The sequence below is a fragment of the Scophthalmus maximus genome, chromosome 17 (assembly GCF_022379125.1).
Source record: "Scophthalmus maximus strain ysfricsl-2021 chromosome 17, ASM2237912v1, whole genome shotgun sequence".
Taxonomy (NCBI): Eukaryota; Metazoa; Chordata; class Actinopteri; order Pleuronectiformes; family Scophthalmidae; genus Scophthalmus; species Scophthalmus maximus.
Genome location: NC_061531.1, coordinates 16,012,050 through 16,032,464, shown reverse-complemented (window position 1 = coordinate 16,032,464; position 20,415 = coordinate 16,012,050). Strand labels below are relative to the sequence as shown.

The following is a 20,415-nucleotide window of genomic DNA, read 5'->3' as shown; positions in this document are numbered from 1 at the left end:
GGTTAACAGATATAAATACACACAAGACACACACAGGTGGGGTTTAAGCAGCTATATAAGAGGTTCATAAAATAAAATTAGTAGGCAGTATATATTATTCAGTGAGCTTTTATTTTTTTTCAAAGAAGTGACTAGGCAAAACGAGGCCTTAAAACACAACAGGAAAGGCAAGCTTCATTATCAGAGTATGAATTACTCACCTATGGTTATTATGCATAAAATTGTTTTCTGTGACTAATAATCTTTTTTTACTTTTCTTTCAAATTACATTGTTTCTATATTAGCTGTGCATGACCTACATAACACTTGCAACATTAGTTTATTTTTTTTAAATAACCAACAGCTTATAAAAATGTACATGATGGCATAAACATCATTTTTCAAAGGCACCAATATCTTACAAGTATTTTTATGTGCGACACAAAGTAGAGACACAATAAAAATATACCATAATAACTATATGCCTATGTGATTTAATTGTGGAATTTCTCACTCGATGCTGACAAACTTGAAAGTCTCACAAAAATATGGGTATATGGTGAGCACATACTCTTCACAATCACAAACACAAACATCTCTCTCTCTTTGTCCTTCTCATAGTTCTCTACCCTGCTCAGGAGCACTCTCCTTAATTGCATCCCCCAGCCTATTGATTCTTCTAATGCTGTTATGGGCTTCCGTGTGCCTACACCACATCAAGGTCACATACACAGTCTGTGGACAGGAAAATGGAGGATCCATGGACCTTCACCTCGTTTCCAATCTTGCCTTACATCATCAAAAGTCGCAATGAATGATTGAGCACTGCCAATAGTCTGTTTGCATCAGGTTCAGAATAATCACAAATCCAATTAACATAGCTCTCTACAGTAAAATCATTTGGTGAATCATGTTTTTTTTTCAGTTTTTCTGTCACAGTTGTATTTTTTTTCTCCTGACCATAGGGGACATTCCTTTAATAATTCAGAGGAAGCACACAAGCTTGCACCTGGTCTCTGTGAAAACGTTTAGCGGACAAGGCTGTGCTGTGCTGTTTTTGCGGTGGTCTGACATTTGTCAAAGCACCGTGCCATTCATAATACCTGGCAGCGTGCCGTCTGCCTCCAGCGGCGTTTAAAATGACATTTCCATCTCCACGTGTTATGCAGTCAGTCATTAAACTGTCATCTCGCCGCTTTGGAACCATAATTCTCCTGCCTGCAATTACCTTGGGAAAAATTGAATATGGCTGGCACTAATGTACAATAATGAGCTGTATCCATGGTGACCCAACAGTTTTTTTTTCTTCCTCTTCTTTTCTTTCGTGCAGCAGTGTGTGGTATGTGAAACTTACAATTTGTGACAATGGTGAATGAATGCGTTACAGTAAATGATGACATGTTTTCAAGTGTGCATCGTACAGGTAAATAACAGCAAAGGTTAATACATTCTAAATGTCATTTATATCAACTTTTTGTATTTCGTTGAAGTTCAGATGAAATAAGCGGCCAACTAAGGAATCCAGATGGAGAAGCAAGAGCGCTTAAATCAATTTTTCTATTTTTATGTTAAACTTGAGGTCTTATGATCACAAGTTCAGAACAGTTTCTGAGCTTCAACCATTGAGTGTTTCAATATTCTGATACATTTTTGTCAGTTTTCCAGTATATTCGCGGTATAATGCAACAGACATCAAACTTCCATTTTCAGTACTTCACATTTGTAATTTAAATTACAAAGAGCAGAGAAATAAAACATTTGGTATCAAGGCCTGGATAATTATTTTGCCCTAAGGCACATTGTGCATTATTGTGGGTAATGTTTTTGTAAAATCCTCCTGACTCCTCAGTTCATTATTTCTTAGTCCCAATCCTTGCCTTTGTGTTAGTTATTTTTGTTTCACATTTGCACATCACTTCTATCAACCACATGAGATTACACTGATCAGCCACAATATTGAAACCCTATCTGGTGTACATCCTGTTTTGAAAGAATTAATTCTGAGCCATCGGTAGTGTGATTTAAAAATATTTTTTTGTAGTTTCCACTTCATTTCCATTGGCTTCCAGGCTCGACTTGAGTTTAAAATACACAGATCAGCCACAACATCAAAACCAGTTACCAGTTATAATGTCGTGGCCTTGCCAACAACTTACTGTTACCCTTCCTATGAATGTGCATATCATACATAGTAAATATTATAATATACATTACACTTCAATAGCAAAGACTATTTATACCTTTTTTCTCTTCATATTAGCTCTTCGATTTATCAAACCAACAACAAACGGCAAATATTCTTAAAACACAAGTCTAAGTTAACCAGTCAAAAGCTAGAGTCGTTTTTCTCATTTTTACGCTAAAGAGGAGCAGATATGAAAGTCATCCATTGGGTACAATAAAAAGATAACAGAAAACAAATGACATGTAATAGACTGTGATCACTTCTAGGAAGTCCCTACGGCTTTTATTGTGTCCATGTGTGATTAGACTCATTCATCAACACTTTATTCCCCTTCTCCGTCCTTTTTGCCCTTCCTGCAGCAGCGGGTCGCTCTATTCGCGCTGTGCCTCCTTGAGGTGCTCCGGCTCCACCCTGACCAGTTGAGAATCCTCAATCACCTCCAACAGAGCCTCCATCTCCGGGGTGTCCACGCTCACCAGCTCCCCTTCCTCCACCTCCACGTGTACACCGAGCCCGTTCTCCTCGCCCCCCGGCTGGTCCTCGGCCTCGGTCACATCCACCATCTCCGTGGTGTGCACCACCTCCTCCTCCCCTTCTCGGATCTTCTTGACGTGGAAGGTGAATGGGGGCACGCGGTACACGGTGGTCTTGGATCGTGCATAGACCGTGTGGTCAGGGGTCAGGGACTTCTTCACCTTATCTTTGGAGCTCTTCACCTTCGCCCTGCGCTCCAAGTTGGGCGTCATGCGGGTCCCGAGTTTGCCGATCTTCTGCCCCAGGTTGTGCTTGGTTTTCTCCAGATTGTCGCGGGTCTTCTGTCTCGTCTTCTCCAGGTTCTCGCGGGTCCTCTGCCTGGTCTTCTCCAAGTTCTCCTTGGTCTTTAGTTTGGTCTTCTCCATTTTCTCTTTGGAGAAGGCTTTCTTTATGTTGTCCACTTGCTGCTTGGTGGTGCGTTGGAGGCGCTTGGTACGTGACTCTTCAATGATCTCCTCGATCTCCACCTCCTCGTCTGAATTGAGATTGGCTGGGATTCCCTCTTGTCCCTCCTCAGGTATCTGCTGAAGGCCCTCCACGGCATTACCCTCAGCGACCGTCTCCTCCGTCTTGCCCTTTGGCGCCTTCACTTTGTCCTGCAGGAGCAAATTAGGAAGGAGGAGAAAAGACAGAAGACTGTTTAGCCACATCATTCTCACTTTGACATTTACTACAAATTCAATAGTCATGACGCTAGACTGATTGAATTGTATGATTAATGTATATCACGGCATTTCATTTAATGTCATGTGACAATTATCAGCTTGAGAAAGTGAAGTCAATGGCCTTTGGGTGAGACATGAAAATTGAAAATATGAGCACGATACCTCACAGATTCATTACAAAGTATGTGCACACAAGAGTTCTTGGCTTCTAGCTAGAGTACAGTGCCATCTAGTGGTGTCAATCACAGATGCCAAAAATCATGCCAGTGATGTTACATCCACTTACTTTACACTTCCAACTCTCAGAATTTTAGGAACTTGGGCTGGTTTGTTTTTTAAGAAATAAATAATAATAAACTACAGGATAAAAAAAGAAAGTTATTTGCAGCTCCACAGTCATATTGAAACCAAAGCCAACAGGCTGTTACATCTAACCACAGGTGCATTCATCTTCATTACTTTCTCTATAAATTCTTAAATTTGTTGTTACTTCAGTTAAATCTGAGAGTAAACAAAGACAGTTTTATGTTATTTTACAGATTAAAATGTCTGGATAAAACATAATTATCTATAAATTACACTTTTTCATTACTTGTTCTATTATTCATCATGCTGCTCTCGCTTCACTCGAAAATACTTTGTGGTTAGAACAGTTTCAATTTACCCATAAAATGCACAACACAGCAACTTCACACCTGGTCAACTATATATATATTTCAACCTGGCAGTAAGGCCATGCTATGTGTTCGACATACATACAGCGATACAGAAAAGTTTCCCTAAATTGTAAGTTTACACTGGGAGGTTTTCTATGCCTTGGTTCAATCAACACACGACGACACTGCTGTAATGCATCCATCAGCACTGAAGCAGCCATATTGCCATGTTAGACACTGCGGTACCAGATAGCCACACAGGGAGAAGCGGAACTATGCAAAGAATGTGATCCCCCAATCGGGATGTCTGTGACCCCCTGGAGGGGATTAGTGGTCCCACCCTGCTGCACCTCAGCGCTCTCTTTGGGTTTCACCCGCGCACCAACACCAACTTCACCGACTTTGTAGATACGCTCGTGTAATGGTATTTTAATAGAGATGTGTGTATGAGTCACCGTGGCCTTCCAAAATGAGTTGCCCATGCTATCATACAGTATGAAACTACAGTGAGACCTGTGAAGGTTTAATGAAGGCCAAAACTGATACTGACACGGTCCTCTCGTTGCCTCATAGACTGTTGCCACTGTAGAGCATGGATACAGATTATACAGCACCGCTGGCTCAGTGCAGGTGTCTGTTTGCCTCAACAGCAATTCATTGGGCATATTGTTAAAAACAAACAGCTTAATAAGGCAGCGCCGACCTGTCAGATGAATCACCATGTCACCAGTTTAAATGAATTGCAATCGCCTCTAACACAAGCAACCGTCTTCATCGACTGGTCTCATTTCAAGTGTAATCACTCTTCCTTCCCCCCACGCCAAACTGTCACTTCAGAGTAAACCATATTTCACCAACACTTTACCCGTCTCGTAATCACGTCTCACACACACACACACACACACACACACACACACACACACACACACACACAAGGACTATATGCCCTTCATCATACATTTATTACATTTAAATGAAAACCTGAAATAGTTACACTCATATCACAACATGCGAGACAGTGAAGATGGAGCAGATTCACATTATATTCTTATTTGATAAGTGCAGTGAAGACAGACAGGAACTGCATGGGAAATAGAGTAGGGGAAGGAAATGGTCTGGCCGCACAGGTTTCAAACCAGCGACTTGGGGCAATTAAGCCAATGTAGAAAATCAACAAGAATACTTAACTCAAGAGTGTTTTTTTTAACGTCAAGTCAACAGTAACTTGAAAAAAATGAAAATTTAAATCCTGATATCTGACTTCCGACACCTGTCAGATCACGAGTGGCGAATCTCCGTGGCCAGTTCAAATATTGCAATACGGTCCTGTCATGAAACGGACGTCGCCTCCTTATCAGGCGCTGCGGGTGGTGAGGGATCCGTCCGACCCGCTCTGTATGGGTTTATTTTGGGGCTGGCCTTTGCCTCTATCTGGATACCATCTACCATTCTCTGGCTACCAGCCACTGCAGCACTCAGCCCCCGCCACACAACACGCTCCCCTCCCCTCCCCTCCCCTCCCCTCCCTAACCCCACAGCAACAGATAAACACAGCGCCCTGTCACCATGGCGACCCCCTCCTCATGTTGTCTCCGGTGGGTGGTGAAGATTTAGCTGGATAAACAGCTGACAACTCTCCAATTGTCCGGTTGTCGGTTTTGTTTTTTTGAGCGTGTTACAATTAAACCCGGATTTAACACTGCACCTGCTTTGCAGACATATGAGCTGTAATATTAACAATAATGAGAGATATTTTTGAATCTGTGAGCAACACTTTTTCCATTTGTATTTTGAGAACAATGTCGTACCTTAAAAGTGACTGAATATTTTACTGGAACTCCATTGAGATTTTTAAGATAAAGCGACATGCAGAAAACATGTGTACCCACAGAGACATGAAGTACAAACACTGTGCACTGTACAAAAACATGTGTAAGGAGCTGTTCAAGTGACTTCATATGTCCCCGCCAAAGCTTGTTTTTTATGCAGTGGGATAAATTTGGCTGGTGCATGGGCTCAAATTGAAAGCCAACGTGTTAAGTGTACATTTCAAAAATATATATACACACAAATGTTCTAGTAGAACCCTTAGAAAAGAACCTGCGTATAAAAATATATATATATTTACACACACACACACACACACACACACACACATTTTTTTCCATGAAGCCGAACTGTGAACACCTTTCATTAGAAGCTGCAGCTCTGATCCCTGAACAGGAAGCGGCCGCGACCAATGGAGAAACAGCAGTGAAGTCATACAAAACAGGAACATTACGACATGTTCCAGCGTCATGTTAGTGATAACTCCACTTGTGCACTTTTACCACTACAGTAGTTGCAAAAAGCTAATAATACATTTTTAAAGTTTTTAGTCACATTTCCAAAAAAGGTTTCAATCTTTTTTTAGGCTTTTTCGTGGATCCAACCAAAAATGGAGATGTTGCTTTTTGGAGCATTTTGTCGTTTACATTCTTCAAACTTGACTCATTCCGCTGTATTGGTGGAAATTGCGATTCTATGGAGAAACTCTGTTTGTGTTTCCCTGCCTGATTGCAAACCATGAGAACATTTAGGAAGGTGATGGCTGAGTCCATTAGTGCGTCTGTGTTACCTTCCTCTCTCCTCCCTTTTACCGAGAGTGGAAAAGTCAGGACTGTATGTGTGTGTGCGCGCGCTCTCCTCAATGAGACAGAGGTCTGTTGCTAACATTTCTTTCCTCTAAGTAATACAGTATGAATCATACCTCACGGAAAAGCTGGCTACAGCGGCGACTGTCGCTTTCTCTTTGTTCCATTCGTTCGGACAAAGCCAACAACTGTCTGAGCCGCCTCTCAGACGGAGGCACAACACGGGGGGGATGCAATTAAAAAAGTCCCAGCAGACTGAGGAGAAAGTGTTTGGTAAACAGAAAAAAAAGACTGCGACCTAAAACAGGGAAAAGATGCAGGAAGGAGAACATAGATTTCTTAGTGTATAGTGAAAAAGAATCCTTGGATTTAAAGTGTTCATGTAAACAAACAGCCAACTAGTCCGTGTTGTATAAATAATATCAGTTCTCTGTCTAACTCATACTTGGGCTCGGTGGATAATTTAACACACTGGCTGTTACCAGAGACCATTATAAGATAAAATATATGTAGTTTTTATTCAAAGAGCGGTTCTGGCTTTCTCCTAATTCATTTAGAAATAAGGAGCCAGGTCTAGTCCTGAAATAACTGCCAAGATGGCATCTCAACGATGAGACTCTCCGGTTGCCATGGACAACAGAGCACAATACATGGACCACGGCAGCTTTGCCTCAAGTCTCTGGCATTTCACTTTTCCCCCCTCACCACATTCTCTGCCTCTACATCTCCTGTTACTTGAATGTGTCATCACGCGGCTTTTAAAAAGGCATCAATAACTTAATTGAAAAAAAGATGTATCGAAAACTATTTCGGGCAGACTAAAAAGATGTCGGAAGACGCCATTATCGTGGGCGCACAATTTTTTTTTTGTTTTGTTCCAACACGTTTCATTGTTAATTGGTTTTGTGGGTCACAGTTTGTGTTTTATGTATTAAAATAACAATCTGTTCACTTTTTTACCGATGAGACATGAACACCTCATCGTGTAGTAGATAAAAAAAATGTGTATTATCTAAGTATATTAAATATAATTTGAAATAAATATACAGAATTCATTAGCCTACAATATAGATTTGTTGCATGATGCATTATTTAAATCTAGGAATGTTTAAGATTCAGTTCATCTTTGACTGAATTAAACATGTCAAATTTCTCGTTTGTAGAATAAACATCACATTATTCCCGAAATCATTGTTTATTAATAATTGACGCAAGTTAGAAAATGTAGCACAGTTGATTATTGGTCAGATAAAAAATAAAAAAAATCCATGTGCAATAACGTACCCGATCCACCTCCATGGAGGCAGATTAGGCGCACACACACACACACACACACACACACACACACACACACACACACACACACACACACACACACACACACACCGCTCCATTTGGGGCAGCGTGATGAAAGGCCCGTCGGTGAGTCACAGGAGCAGCTGTCTCATCCTGTCCGGTACCTTGCAGCTGTGCACTTATCTTTCACAATGACTTATATCACTAACCCGTGTGACAGACCAGGACGGGACGGGGGTGGGTGGGGCGGCGAGGCCAAAATGAGAGACTGAAATGAGACGGAGGTGGAGGTTTGCGTGTTAGAGCCCGGCGCAGGCCAGAATCAGGATGCTTTGATCCCTACAGTGCTCGGAGTCTAAAATAAGGAGGCTAATGTGCTCTGGTCATTAACATTGATGCCACCCACACTCAGAGGACTGTACCAGCTGCCTACCACCTCAGGCATATTTTACACAATGCAAACTCTGTTTCACAAAGCTCTCCTAGCCATTTTAGCACAGCCTCCTCTGGTGGAACATTTGCAGCCGACGCTGCCGTCTGTAGACGTATTCATTCGAAGAGGAGGCCTCTGTACACACCACGTAGCCACCGCGACGGTGTCATTTCAAGTGCACGCCGCAGGAAGGGAGTTCCTTGGCTCCTCTGTCGTAGTGATTTGTGATTTCACACACGGGAGAACCTGGAAAAGGGGCTTCCCCCCTTCAGCCTCCCCCACATCCACGGCTCTGACACCGCAGGAATCCCTGCGTCAAATTAACTTTTTCCATTTACATCTTTGTGCGAACTGGCCCCCGCAGTCATGGAATTTATTACGCACAGTAACCACCCTTTCCTCCCATGCATGCCGCCCTCCATATTGACACTAAAGGAGCACAGTATTTCAGGCAAATCAAATTCGTACTTCAATTTTCCATTCATGTGCTTTTCATCTTGCTCTTGTTATCTATCCAAAATTACAAATGTTCCCTTATGGGAGTGTGGTTCAGGTGAGGGCATGGATCATTTGCCAACATGAATATACTGGGACCGGGCTTTAGGAAACTCTAACTACTGAGTTACATGAGGCCAATGTAATGATTAATGACCAATTACTCCTGAAAAACAACACCTGGTAGAGGAAAAGAAGGGTACAGCCAATCACACACACTGCTTTGCTTTGTTCTAAAACGAGTTGTTGTTTGTGATACTGAAAAATGCGACTTGGCCATTTTAGATGGAAAACCTGACTGGTTGCTCAGGGCTTTTATTATGTCATGCAGGTTTTACAATAAAGCCTTGGTATCAACTCACACTAAAACTTCCTTGTTGGTGTAACAGATCTCCTGTGGACCCTCAAAGTTGAAAACTGAAAGGGTATTTATATTATTTATAGGTTATTCATCCTGAACATTCATGTGCATGCAAAATATAAACCCACAGAGTGGCGCGCTCCCCGCGACAGCCCGTCACTCGCATATCAGTGACAAGAACGGCGAGCCGTCACAGCAGCCGTGAGCAGGACCGAACTTTACCTTCACACGCAATGTGTTGGGTTACATGGGGGGGGGAACAGAGAGTTATATTAATAGAAAAGGTATGGATGCAGCTTTAAGAGCAACTTTTTGCACGGCCAAAATACACAAAACCTTTTAAAGGAGGCATCTGCTGGTTACCTAGATAGTTTCAGTTTTGAGATAGTCATCTGCAGTAATGGCGTTAAATCTGTCCGAAGACGGTTGTCCTTAAAATCACAATACTCCTGTAGCATACAATATACAGTATGCACCACAAAACTATATACATATAGTTGTATATATATATATGCAATTAGTAAATTAATTGGTGCAGCTGGTTTCTAAATTCAGACCCACTCAATGGAACAGGACTCTTCAACATTCCAATCAAACTGCTGCTGGTGTATTTATAATCAAAAGCAACATAGTGGTTTCCATTAATACATTTATAAGGCCAACTTGTTTTTATTTTAGCGTCCTCTGGCCTCGCAGATGAAGGGCGTTGCCTACAGATTTTAGAATCAGCAGCTTCCACAGAGTTGCAGTGTGAGGACACATTTCTGCTAGCGAGCCAAGAAGCTGGATGACAACTACGACTGTTCAAATCGAGGGGGAGTGATCTGATCGGTGTCCCAGCTGGTAAATCCTGTCTGCTCCGGTGAGATGTGGGATGGGGATGTTGGGTGAGATGGGAGGGCAGCTGCGGCCGATATCATAAACGTAGTTATTTTGATAGGAGGAGTGACACGGTCTTGTGGAGCTGGAGAAGGAGCTCACAACATTACATTACATGTACAAGTCATATCGGAGGCATTAAGGGACTTATTTAAGGAATTTTAGCCACACCCTGACTGGGAATCAAACCCCAAAGCTTCTGTACCAAAGTCAGCGGTGTAACCCACTGAGCTAAAGCAGCTGACAGATGATGTATGCGTGCGGATGTGGTAGCGCATATTGATGGAGACTGACCATTTGGTGTTTAAGTGCAACACAAAACCAATGAATCAACATAAATCCAAGTTCTAAAATAATATATGATGTATATATATATATAATGGAAAACCAGTACTGATGACGTGACATGATGGTACAAATAAATGATGAACAGATGTTATTACCAGACAATGAGCTTACAAGTTAATGTAGCCAGTAACGTTTGCTAAAGGTGCAACTGTAAACTTAGCTCACAGCTAACTGATAGCACTCCAGCACAACAGGACCAGGAAACAAAATAGACAATTAGATCTATTTATATCAAATAATAGGAATTGTATGCAGATACGTGCAGCGTTTCCACGTGTTGGAGCAGCAGGGATCCTCTTTCTGCGGTAAACGCTCTGCATCCTGATGACGGGAAAGGCTACAGTAACACTATCAGCAAACACACCCCCTGTATCTCAGACGCGCACACACACACACACACACACACACACACACACACACACAAACACACCACAGAGTGTTCTGGTAAATCACCGCACATGTGCGGTAAATATACCTGACAAGAATAAACCAGTCCAGATATGCCACACCAACCCTTAGTCCTAAACTGTTCTGTGTTTCCAGTGTTAAAAATGTCAGCTTGAAAAATTCTCAGAGTGAACAATAGCTGTGGACGCTGGTCCGGTACACAAGTGACATGAAAGGAGGGTTTAAAAAGAAAGGACAATGATTTTGATCTTTCCCAAATATATAAAAGAATGAGCAACAAAATGGAATGTTTTTGCATTGGGTTGAGCTCACTTGTTCCTTCTTCCTTGTACGAAATGTGTGTGTGTGTGTGTGTGTGTGTGGCCAGACCGAGAGAGAGAGAGAGAAAGTGATACAACACCCAGATTTGGCCGGACGGGCCAAAAGAAACGTAGTTCTGGCTCCAAGATGTCGCTGCTGAATGAAATGACATGAGAGGAAGAGACGCAATAAAAGGAAATAAAAGCTCAGCTTTAAAGGAATAGTTCAACATTTTGGGAAATACACCAGTTTACTCTCTTGCTGAGAGTTCTCAAATCTGTGCATTAAATATGAAGTCAGACAAATATCATGTTTTCTATTTGGGCAAAGGTCTTAAATAATGTGACATCACATAATGTGATATTATTTCCTTTTTTAGGTGTTTTAAAAAAAGAAAAAAGGTCTTGCATATATATATATATATATATATATATATATATATATATATATATATATATATATATATATATATATACATATATATATATATATATGTATATAGAGTTATACATTTTCTAACCATCTTCTTGTGCATATTTACCACACCCATCTGAGAGTGGTATCAACCTTCTCATCTAACTTTCAGCAAGAAAGCGAATAAGAATATTTCCCAAAAGGACAAAATATTCCTTTAACAAACTGTTGTCTTGTAACAGGCCAAACTTTCTATCAGTACTGTTTTCTCTGATCCCTGGTCCTCCATGATTTGTCGGTGTAAAGTAATAGTTCATTATTGTTCATCTTTACTTCCAAATGTTTTTTATCATAATAGTAAATAATATCTGAAATGTCTTTCTTCATCATGTACGCCACTGTCAAAAGTAGCCCACATGAACTACTTTTTTTACTCGCAGTGGCTCGCACACACATCACCACAGAGTACTGGAACGCAGCGCTGGCTCGACATGGCAGCTGACATGCAACGGTGAAATGTGGAGCCTTCCAGACATCTTTCCAGTCGCCCCAGTAAAAGAAGAGGGCAGCAGAGAAGGAGGAGAGACTGGACGCGAACAGCATAGTGAACAAATACTGTACTGACGGAGCCGTGCCCCTTAGTTCCTGAGTGGAGGGGAATGGGCCGAGCTGACAGTGGGAGTCACAGGGGAGAGAAACCGAGAGGAGGGGGGAGAGAGGAACAAGTGGGCATGTTTTCGCAGAATAAGCACAAAGATGCCAACGGGGTGAATCACGGCACCAAGTTAGTGCCGTGATTCACCCCGTGAATGAGCTTCTGCTACTACTCCTCAGTTGCTAACACTCACTGCTTATGCAGTGCTTCATGACTACCACCTCTGTATTGAGGCTGATTTCTGATTTATGCCTGGAAACACATATTCAGAGATCCCTGTGTCTGCAGAAAGTGGAAGTGAGTTATTACATAGTCTGGGCTTGGGTTTAAACTATTTAAGAAACCTGGGCTGGGGCTGGGGGCCGGGGGGCCAGTGCGTGCGGTGGCTCGCTGGCGGCAACCTGAGCTCTGGAAGGTCGGTGAAGTCGGCGTGGAATAAGTAGACTGTAACTGAGAAGTCTTACATCTTTCTGATAGAGTCGACCACATGACTAACACTGTCCTTGAACTGCAGCCAAACGCACTAATTCCAGACACAGAGCAGCACTGTCTCACACTCCGATGGACAAACACTATCACGTTGCACAGACACGGATTAATTTACATAATGCATCAGATAATGTGCAATTATGAAACATACACACACGTGCCTGTGTTCCGATGGCCGAGTCACATTATAGCACATAAACATTTCCTGAAAAGTAGAACTATGTTGTTTAAACTGATGCTGCAAATAAGACAGTATTTTCTCTAATAGATTAATCTGCAGATTATATTCTCAAATGATCATTTATGCTATAAAACAGCGAAAACCACCCATCACAATTTCTTATAGGCTAAATTGATGTCATCAAATGTCACCAAAAATCAAAAAAAATTGAAATCTTAGCAGCAAATCAAAATCTTATTTACTTTTAAAAATGAAAAATCATGACAGACATATTTGTCAATTAATTTTCTTTTGATTTAACGACTAATCTTTGCAGCTCATATTATGTATTTCTACAGAAATAGGTGTCCAGTGGGTTCGGCCAGGGTTAGAGCTCAGTACATGGAGAATGAAGCTTCTACTCAACATAAATTCCATGTTCACGTTGTTTGTAATAATATTATTAATGATATTATTTAGACAATGAGACTCAGAATAACCAAGTGCTCCACTGCACTTGCATCCTTCCTTCCTGTGGCCACCCAGACACACGGTTCCGCCTCTTCAAGATTAAATTGAAATTTTTTTACAACTTCCACATTCGACTGCCACTGTGCTGCTAAATTATATTCAAGTTGCTCATCACTACTCTGCTTTTAAACCACTGTTAATTTACAGTTGAATGGCTGTTCATCCACTTTGCACATCTCCATTTTTGCACTTTAATCGATACTTTTGCATTTGATAATTTTTTTATTCTCTTACTGTGCATTTATTTATTATGATTGTTTGTATTTAACAGTAGTTTTTTTCCCTTTTTCCTTATTTACTTCCTTTTTTGTAGCTTTAGGTTGAGCAATTGTAACAACGTAATTTCTCTATGAGGATCAATAACGTCTTCTGATTCAAGTCCGGATTTTTGAATAGTAAAATGTGTTGATAAACACAAAATTATCTTGACATCTTATCTTATAATTAGATAAATGGTAATTGGCATTGAAAACATCTCTCTGGACTCTGGAAATTGGCTTTTTTTCCTCCAAACATTCCTTAGGCCAATTGATGAATTGATTAATTGAGAAAATGTTCAACAGAAAGATTTATAATGGACATAATGATCATATTACCATCATCAAGCATCAGAAAAGCCACAGTAACATCTATAAGCCATTTCACCTGAATTTAGTGTTGGTGTTGTTGTTGTTGTTGTTGTTGTTGTTAACAGCTTCCATCTGGGTTCATTTCCTGACAATCATTGCTTTCAACAAACACCACGAAGGAAATTAGGGCCTGCAGGGATGAACTAAAATAGTCACATGCCCGGCAATGTGAAATACGGAAATAAACTTGGACTCGATCAGAATGATTTACGTTTGTTTCTCCTGAAAAGACAGTTGGTCTATAAAAGATGAGAAAATCACATGATGAGACGCAGTCTGGGACGGTGTGAACCGGTGTGAACGCAGGACTCGCAGGACATTTGCCGTCTGACGACCGACTCGCTCAGTCAGAAGTTTGTTATCCCGAAACCTCAAAGAGACACCACCCATTTGTACACACTTTTCAAAATGTAAACTCCCCAAAGTGTGAATACAATCATATCACTAAAATTAACTTCTCTAACTACATTAAGCTACCAAACAATATATAAAGAAGCTCCACCTTTACCAGCTGCAACATTAGTCATACCTACAAATGAATTCATCAATAACAATGACTGTTAATTCAGTTCTATTGAATTCTATTTGTATAGCGCAAAATCACATAAAGATAAACGACATGAAAGCTCCCCAAAAGTGAAGCCAAATGATCTTGTTCGCCCCTTGTGGTAAGCTGCAATATAGGTGGTCATAAACCCAATATCCAATTGTTGTCATGTTTCCAATAAGTGTGGTTCAGACATGCACTGAAGTCCGGACATTTTCCGGAGGGGCTGTATGTGAGAACAACAGACATTTTCCGGAACTTCAAATGACGTCGGAGGCACAAGATGGCCGCGCCCGTATATTTTGGCATCATTTTTGGACAATGGGAGGAGGAACAGGAAACGCGTTGTCCATTTTTAAATACAATAAAGGATCAATAATTACAATCCAATCATATTATATATATATATAAATATCTATCTATATATATATATATATATAATTCTGAAATGGGCCATTTGCCCTTTTTACTTTTTGTCCGCGAAGTTTGAACGTTGCGTGTTACAGAATGTTCCTACGCTGCGGCATTGCTACTTCTACTTCAGTAAAGGTTACGAATACTTCCTCCACCCCTGCCGATATGTCTTCACTGCCACGCCCTGCTGTTGCCGGGGGGAGACTGTGTGCCACCATCACCGCAGGGTTAATTATAAAGCATCACTGTCAAAGTCTGTCCTGCGAGGAATATCCTAAAGGTACGCGGCTATTCTCAGAGAGCACGGACGGACTGACTGACAGTAGGGGGGGAAAAAACACTGCACCTGCAGTTAAAGCCAGTATCGGCTCAACAAAGCTCAGACTGACTCCTTCAAATTCTAGCCGACACTGCGGTGGAAAACGAGTACTGGTGAGGAATGGCCACACACCCACACACTCGTATAACTAGACTGGACTATAGCTCGCACTAACTCCAGGGGTGTTTAACCTTAACCATAACCTGCAGACACCTAACCCTAACCATGATCTCATCCTTAACCTTCTTCTAAACTTATCCCACTCTTACACACACAAACAAAACAGCGGAAAGTGGTGTGACCCCAGTGTTGATTTGCAACCCTGCCAGAATCCGAGCAGCCCGTCTGTCAGTCAATTAAAGAGGACACACGGCGCAGCCGTCCCCATGCCAGTAAATATAGACCGTGGGAGCCCAAAACAGCTACAGCCGAGCGCCATGGGAGCTACATCTCTCTTACAACTGCTCTGTAAACGTGACGGAGATGAGAGCACTGCAGAAGCAAGAATACAAAACTTTCAAATATTAAACTCCATAATCTTGGACCCACGTCCACACCTGTGCAGACGCCTTTCACGTAACGTGTCCCTGCTTTTGCAAATTGCGCACAGACGTTCGGGCTTGCAGTAAACTGTGCAGACGCACAAACAGCACCTGCTTTGCGGAGTAATTTATTAAGGCCTCAGAGTCCACGATTGGATTTCTGCGAAATGCCGATAGTGTAACCTGCTACATCCCTGGAGAGGGGGGGGGGGGGGGCGCCAATGTCGTCCCAGAAGTAAGCTCTACGCACGAGAGGCTCGCAAACGCTCACATTCACCTCTACTAATGTTTTTTTCTCTCTTGGCAAAAAATTGCAAAAGTTATGCCTCGGTGTGCATGATGGTGACGACCACTGACATTTTCTTGTGCGGCCATTCGATTTGCGGCGTTAGTGGCAAATTTTCAGATCGCAGGACACGCTGCAACCTTTTTCCACACACAAAATAAACCAAAGCATAGTTGCTGCTGTGCCACGCTGAGAGCTGCAGCTGCAGCCAGACATGACAGCACTTCCTGCACAAAAAAAAAAGAAGGTGGGCGGCTCAACAAGGCTCCAAAGCAGCGCTACTAAAATGTTATCAGTCCTCTCATGTCCCTTTGTCCCTAAATCAAAAGTGACTCTGCCACAATATGAACACTTATAAAACAAGAATGTGAAGTGATGTCCCACTTCTGAGGAATCTTCATCGTAAAAACTACATCTTCATCTCACATGGCAGCAGCCTGCCAACTATCTGGGCACTCGGAGGGAGGCCGGGGCGTTGGTTCTGTCTCAAGTAGCCCCCCGCTGCCAGTGTTTATGGGGTCTTATATTTTCATTCGCACCCACTAGACTTTCTTTAGATTCATGATGTAATCATGAAGGCGTGAGAGGAGTGGGAGAGGGAGAGGTCGCCACTACCTGCCCCTCATTTTTTCCATGGAAGCTGCTGGTATTCCCTTCGTCCACCTCCTTCGCCGAGCGCAGATTACGCAACAGCGTCCACACAAGAGGAGAGGAGCAAACACAGCAGCCTCATTCAGGGAAAAAAAGTGATCCTGACATTTAATGTCATGGAAAACCACGGAGGTGAAACCACTTGAGAAAACACTCTCGGCTGTCGGTTTGTTTCGGTGCACCTCGCTAAAACTAATACAGTCCCATTCAGGATTCCTGCCATAAATCTTTCCTCTGTGGCAGTAATAATGTTCAGATTGCCACTTTGTGGTCATTTAGAAAAAGCTGCAGTTTGAGGTGATGTTGAACTTTACTGACTAAGACAGATATATAAACATTTTGTCCACCTCAAACCTTCGACTTCAAGAAGCGCAGGATTTTATTGCAGGGCCTCTTGCAGGGTCAACTCGTGCCACAGCGACAGTGTCACTGTGACTCTAGCTGGTGGGATGATGTTAAGAGCCGGCGCTGACAGTCCGAAAGCTTCTCGGGTACATTTCACACTTCCTCACAACTTTCTTTTACGACGTGGGGAATGCAGAGTGTAATTTCAGCGTTATTCACGTTCAACTGTCACAAGTAAACTACGGATTTTTGTCTAATTGTCACATTCTCAAAATTTGCCACTGAAATATGATTTGCCGCTATGTGAGGAAAATAATAAATCACACACACACACTGCAGCCAATCACCTGGTAGATGAGGACTTTGAAGTTGCGCCTCTTGAGCAGCTCGTTCTCGTTGCTCTCCAGCTTCTTGATCTGGCCCGCCTGCTTCTCCAGGCTGCTGCGCACCGTCTTGACGTTGACGCTGACTTTGCGCACCTTCTCCAGCATCTTGTTGACGGTGTTGGCCGTGCCGACGTGGTTCTTGGACAGCTTGGCCAGCTCGCCATGGATGGTCGACACGGACTTCTCCATGGCCTCCTGCCTCGCCTCCAGGCCATGCTGGGTCTGCTGGATCTGGTCGACCACGCCGATGATCTTGTCGAGCAGAGAGAGAACCATGACCCCGTTCCTCTGGGCTTCGCTCTTGTCTCCAGTGGACAGCAGCAGGTCCACGTCCTCTGCGTGGTCGTCGTCGTCGTCATCATCATCATCATCATCCACCGCCGGCTCGGTGGCGGCGGCCACCAGAGCCACCTCCTCATCATCATCATCGTCATAAAGCACTTCTGCCAGGGCTGCGTGCTCCTTCTTGACACCTGTGTCCGCCATGGCTGTCAACTCCAAATACAAACTGCAACTACAGATAAAAATACACAAGTGAAAAACGACCTGCAGGAGCCACGCTGCACAGAACTCAGTCCCTGATGGTCTTTCCTTTCTCTTCCTTTCTCTTCCACTTGTTTGCCTCTCCCTAGTCTACTCTACACTTTAACTTTCTTCTTCTTCTTCTTCGCCCTCCGTCTCTCACACTCTACCCTCTCAGTCTGTCTCTCTCTCTATGCCTCTGCTCTGGGATGCCAGCCAGCCAAGGGGAGAAGGGCCTCTCACAGCTGAGGCATGTGCGCCCAGACTCAAATGCCTCTGCTCCCTGTGAAACCACCCCTTCAAACCTTTTTCCCTCCCTACACACCCGCCCCCATCTCCTCGGCTTCCCTTGCCGCTGGGTGGGGCTCCACCCCAGCGTGTCCCCAAGCACATTGCAGGGCAGCAGCACATCTCCAGACTCCCCCCTCCTGTGGGGAGATGACACAATCTGTAACAGGTAAGAAGGTGAGGGGCCATCAAAAATCAGTTCAGAACAGAACAAACTTAATGATTTAAGTTCACAGTCTCTGAAATCATATGTGAAAGAAAAGAAATTGATAAAAAGATGAAACAGACGATAAATCGCATCTGTACGGTTCATAAAGAAACAGTCATAATCAAAGACAACACCTGGGTTATACTTATCCTTGACTTTGTACAAGACGCGTTGAATATTCTGCAAAATACAAATTTAGGGAGATGAGTTGTTTTTGAAAAGAATTCCTCCATTTGTCATTGTTTGTTTTTTGGAAGTCGGCAGGTTTAACAAGTAATTTACTACAAATAAAATAACATGAAAGCAAACAATCAACCAAAAGGATGGGGATAAAAAAAACCAAATGGAACTACATTACCTAAGAAACTTTATAAAACAAAGTTAGGAAACATTTCAACCAATTCATCTTGAATATATTACTGTATGAACGGTATGACAATCTACAAATTTGAATTTCAAAAAGCATTATGTCAAATCAAATACAGTCATAAAGCTGCAGTATTGATAAGCAACTGATATTAATATCTGTATTATCCCCAGTGAAGATTTGAGTTGTATTCTTTAACAGTTGATTAACAAATTTGAGTACATAATCATTTGATCATATTTGTTAATCATCGTAATTTGTTGATTATTGGTTTGGGGCTGATTCCGTTTGGTCGATTTATTTTGAAAGTATTCAAAGGAAGTCTTAGTGTGCAAAACGTCCTGGACTTATTTTATTGCAACAACTCTATATTGATATAAATATTACAAATATTGATGCTTCTACTTCTGTTTGTAAGAAACACACAAATCCAGAGCCATACATATTGATAATATAATTGTGGTATTGATATTTTATGGATCATTTTGGAGTTGAGAGTTCAAATGAACATATTTACAATCATGAGTGTTCACAGCCCTCTAGCGGTTACAAACGGGAACTGCGGGAAATACGTTAAATTGGTCAAATTAGCGTCAGGGCAGACATGCTAGCATGCTAACACTTCTAGTTAATATTTTTTTTTAATAATTTGCAATAATTCTATTGAGAAATTTTATTTTTATAATGTCAACACTTGCCTCCTACGAATACACTGACTATGAAATACAGATTTGTACCTTTATGGCTGTGGTATAAAGATGGGGGGCCTGCGGGAAAACTCGTCATGGACCGTTTTGGTGAAAAAAGGCGAAGGTCACCGAGCAGACGTTTATCATGGCAGCTTCCCCAGCTTCTCCACCATTAGATAACTTTCTTTCAGGGCGGCGTTAAGTTAAAAACCGTGAGTTATTAGAAGGAATACGACAATTCGCAAAACTACACGTAAATGACTTCGGAGTCCGCGTTTTCCTTCCCTCTAGTGGTCACCCTGAACTACCCACATGACGTCAAGGCAGACATAACAGCAAAGTACTTCCGGTTAGCAAACTCTAAAATAAAACAGCCCTTATTAAATAATTTTGTGCATTTATTTATTTATTTACTTATTACGTTTGTATATAATTTGTAGATTGATGTACCATTTCATAGCACACTTATAGAAATAAAAAATGTAATTCTCAATATAAACAAACCAAACGTTTAGGCAATATGGCGTCTTTTCCTCTCCTTCCTTGCTCCATGAAGTTAATCCCCGTGTCATATAAGGGTGCATGTGAACTATTGAGTGTATTGATGTTAAATTAGATTTTTCGTCTTCAATTAATTTTTTTTCAAACAAATAAATTAATTTAATTGATAAACAAACATATTTGACGATAAACAGGGGTTGTTTTGAACACCGCTTCCACTAGGGGGCGCTGAACATTCATGATAGCTGATGACGATCAACCTCAAGGGGCGTCAAGGCGAATAAGTGCACACACATTAGC

General features: G+C 42.0%; 1 protein-coding gene across 1 annotated transcript; it reads right to left on the bottom strand.

The window, feature by feature from the left end:
* Positions 1-92: 92 nt before the first annotated feature.
* On the bottom strand, positions 93-19,920 carry cavin1a (caveolae associated protein 1a). Its single transcript, XM_035614978.2, has 3 exons — positions 19,663-19,920; positions 17,502-18,510; positions 93-3,294 (listed from the first exon to the last, which is right to left on the bottom strand). Exons 2-3 carry the CDS (start codon positions 18,024-18,026, stop codon positions 2,536-2,538), a joined length of 1,284 nt encoding a protein of 427 aa, XP_035470871.1. The 5' UTR covers positions 18,027-18,510; positions 19,663-19,920; the 3' UTR covers positions 93-2,535.
* Positions 19,921-20,415: the final 495 nt, after the last annotated feature.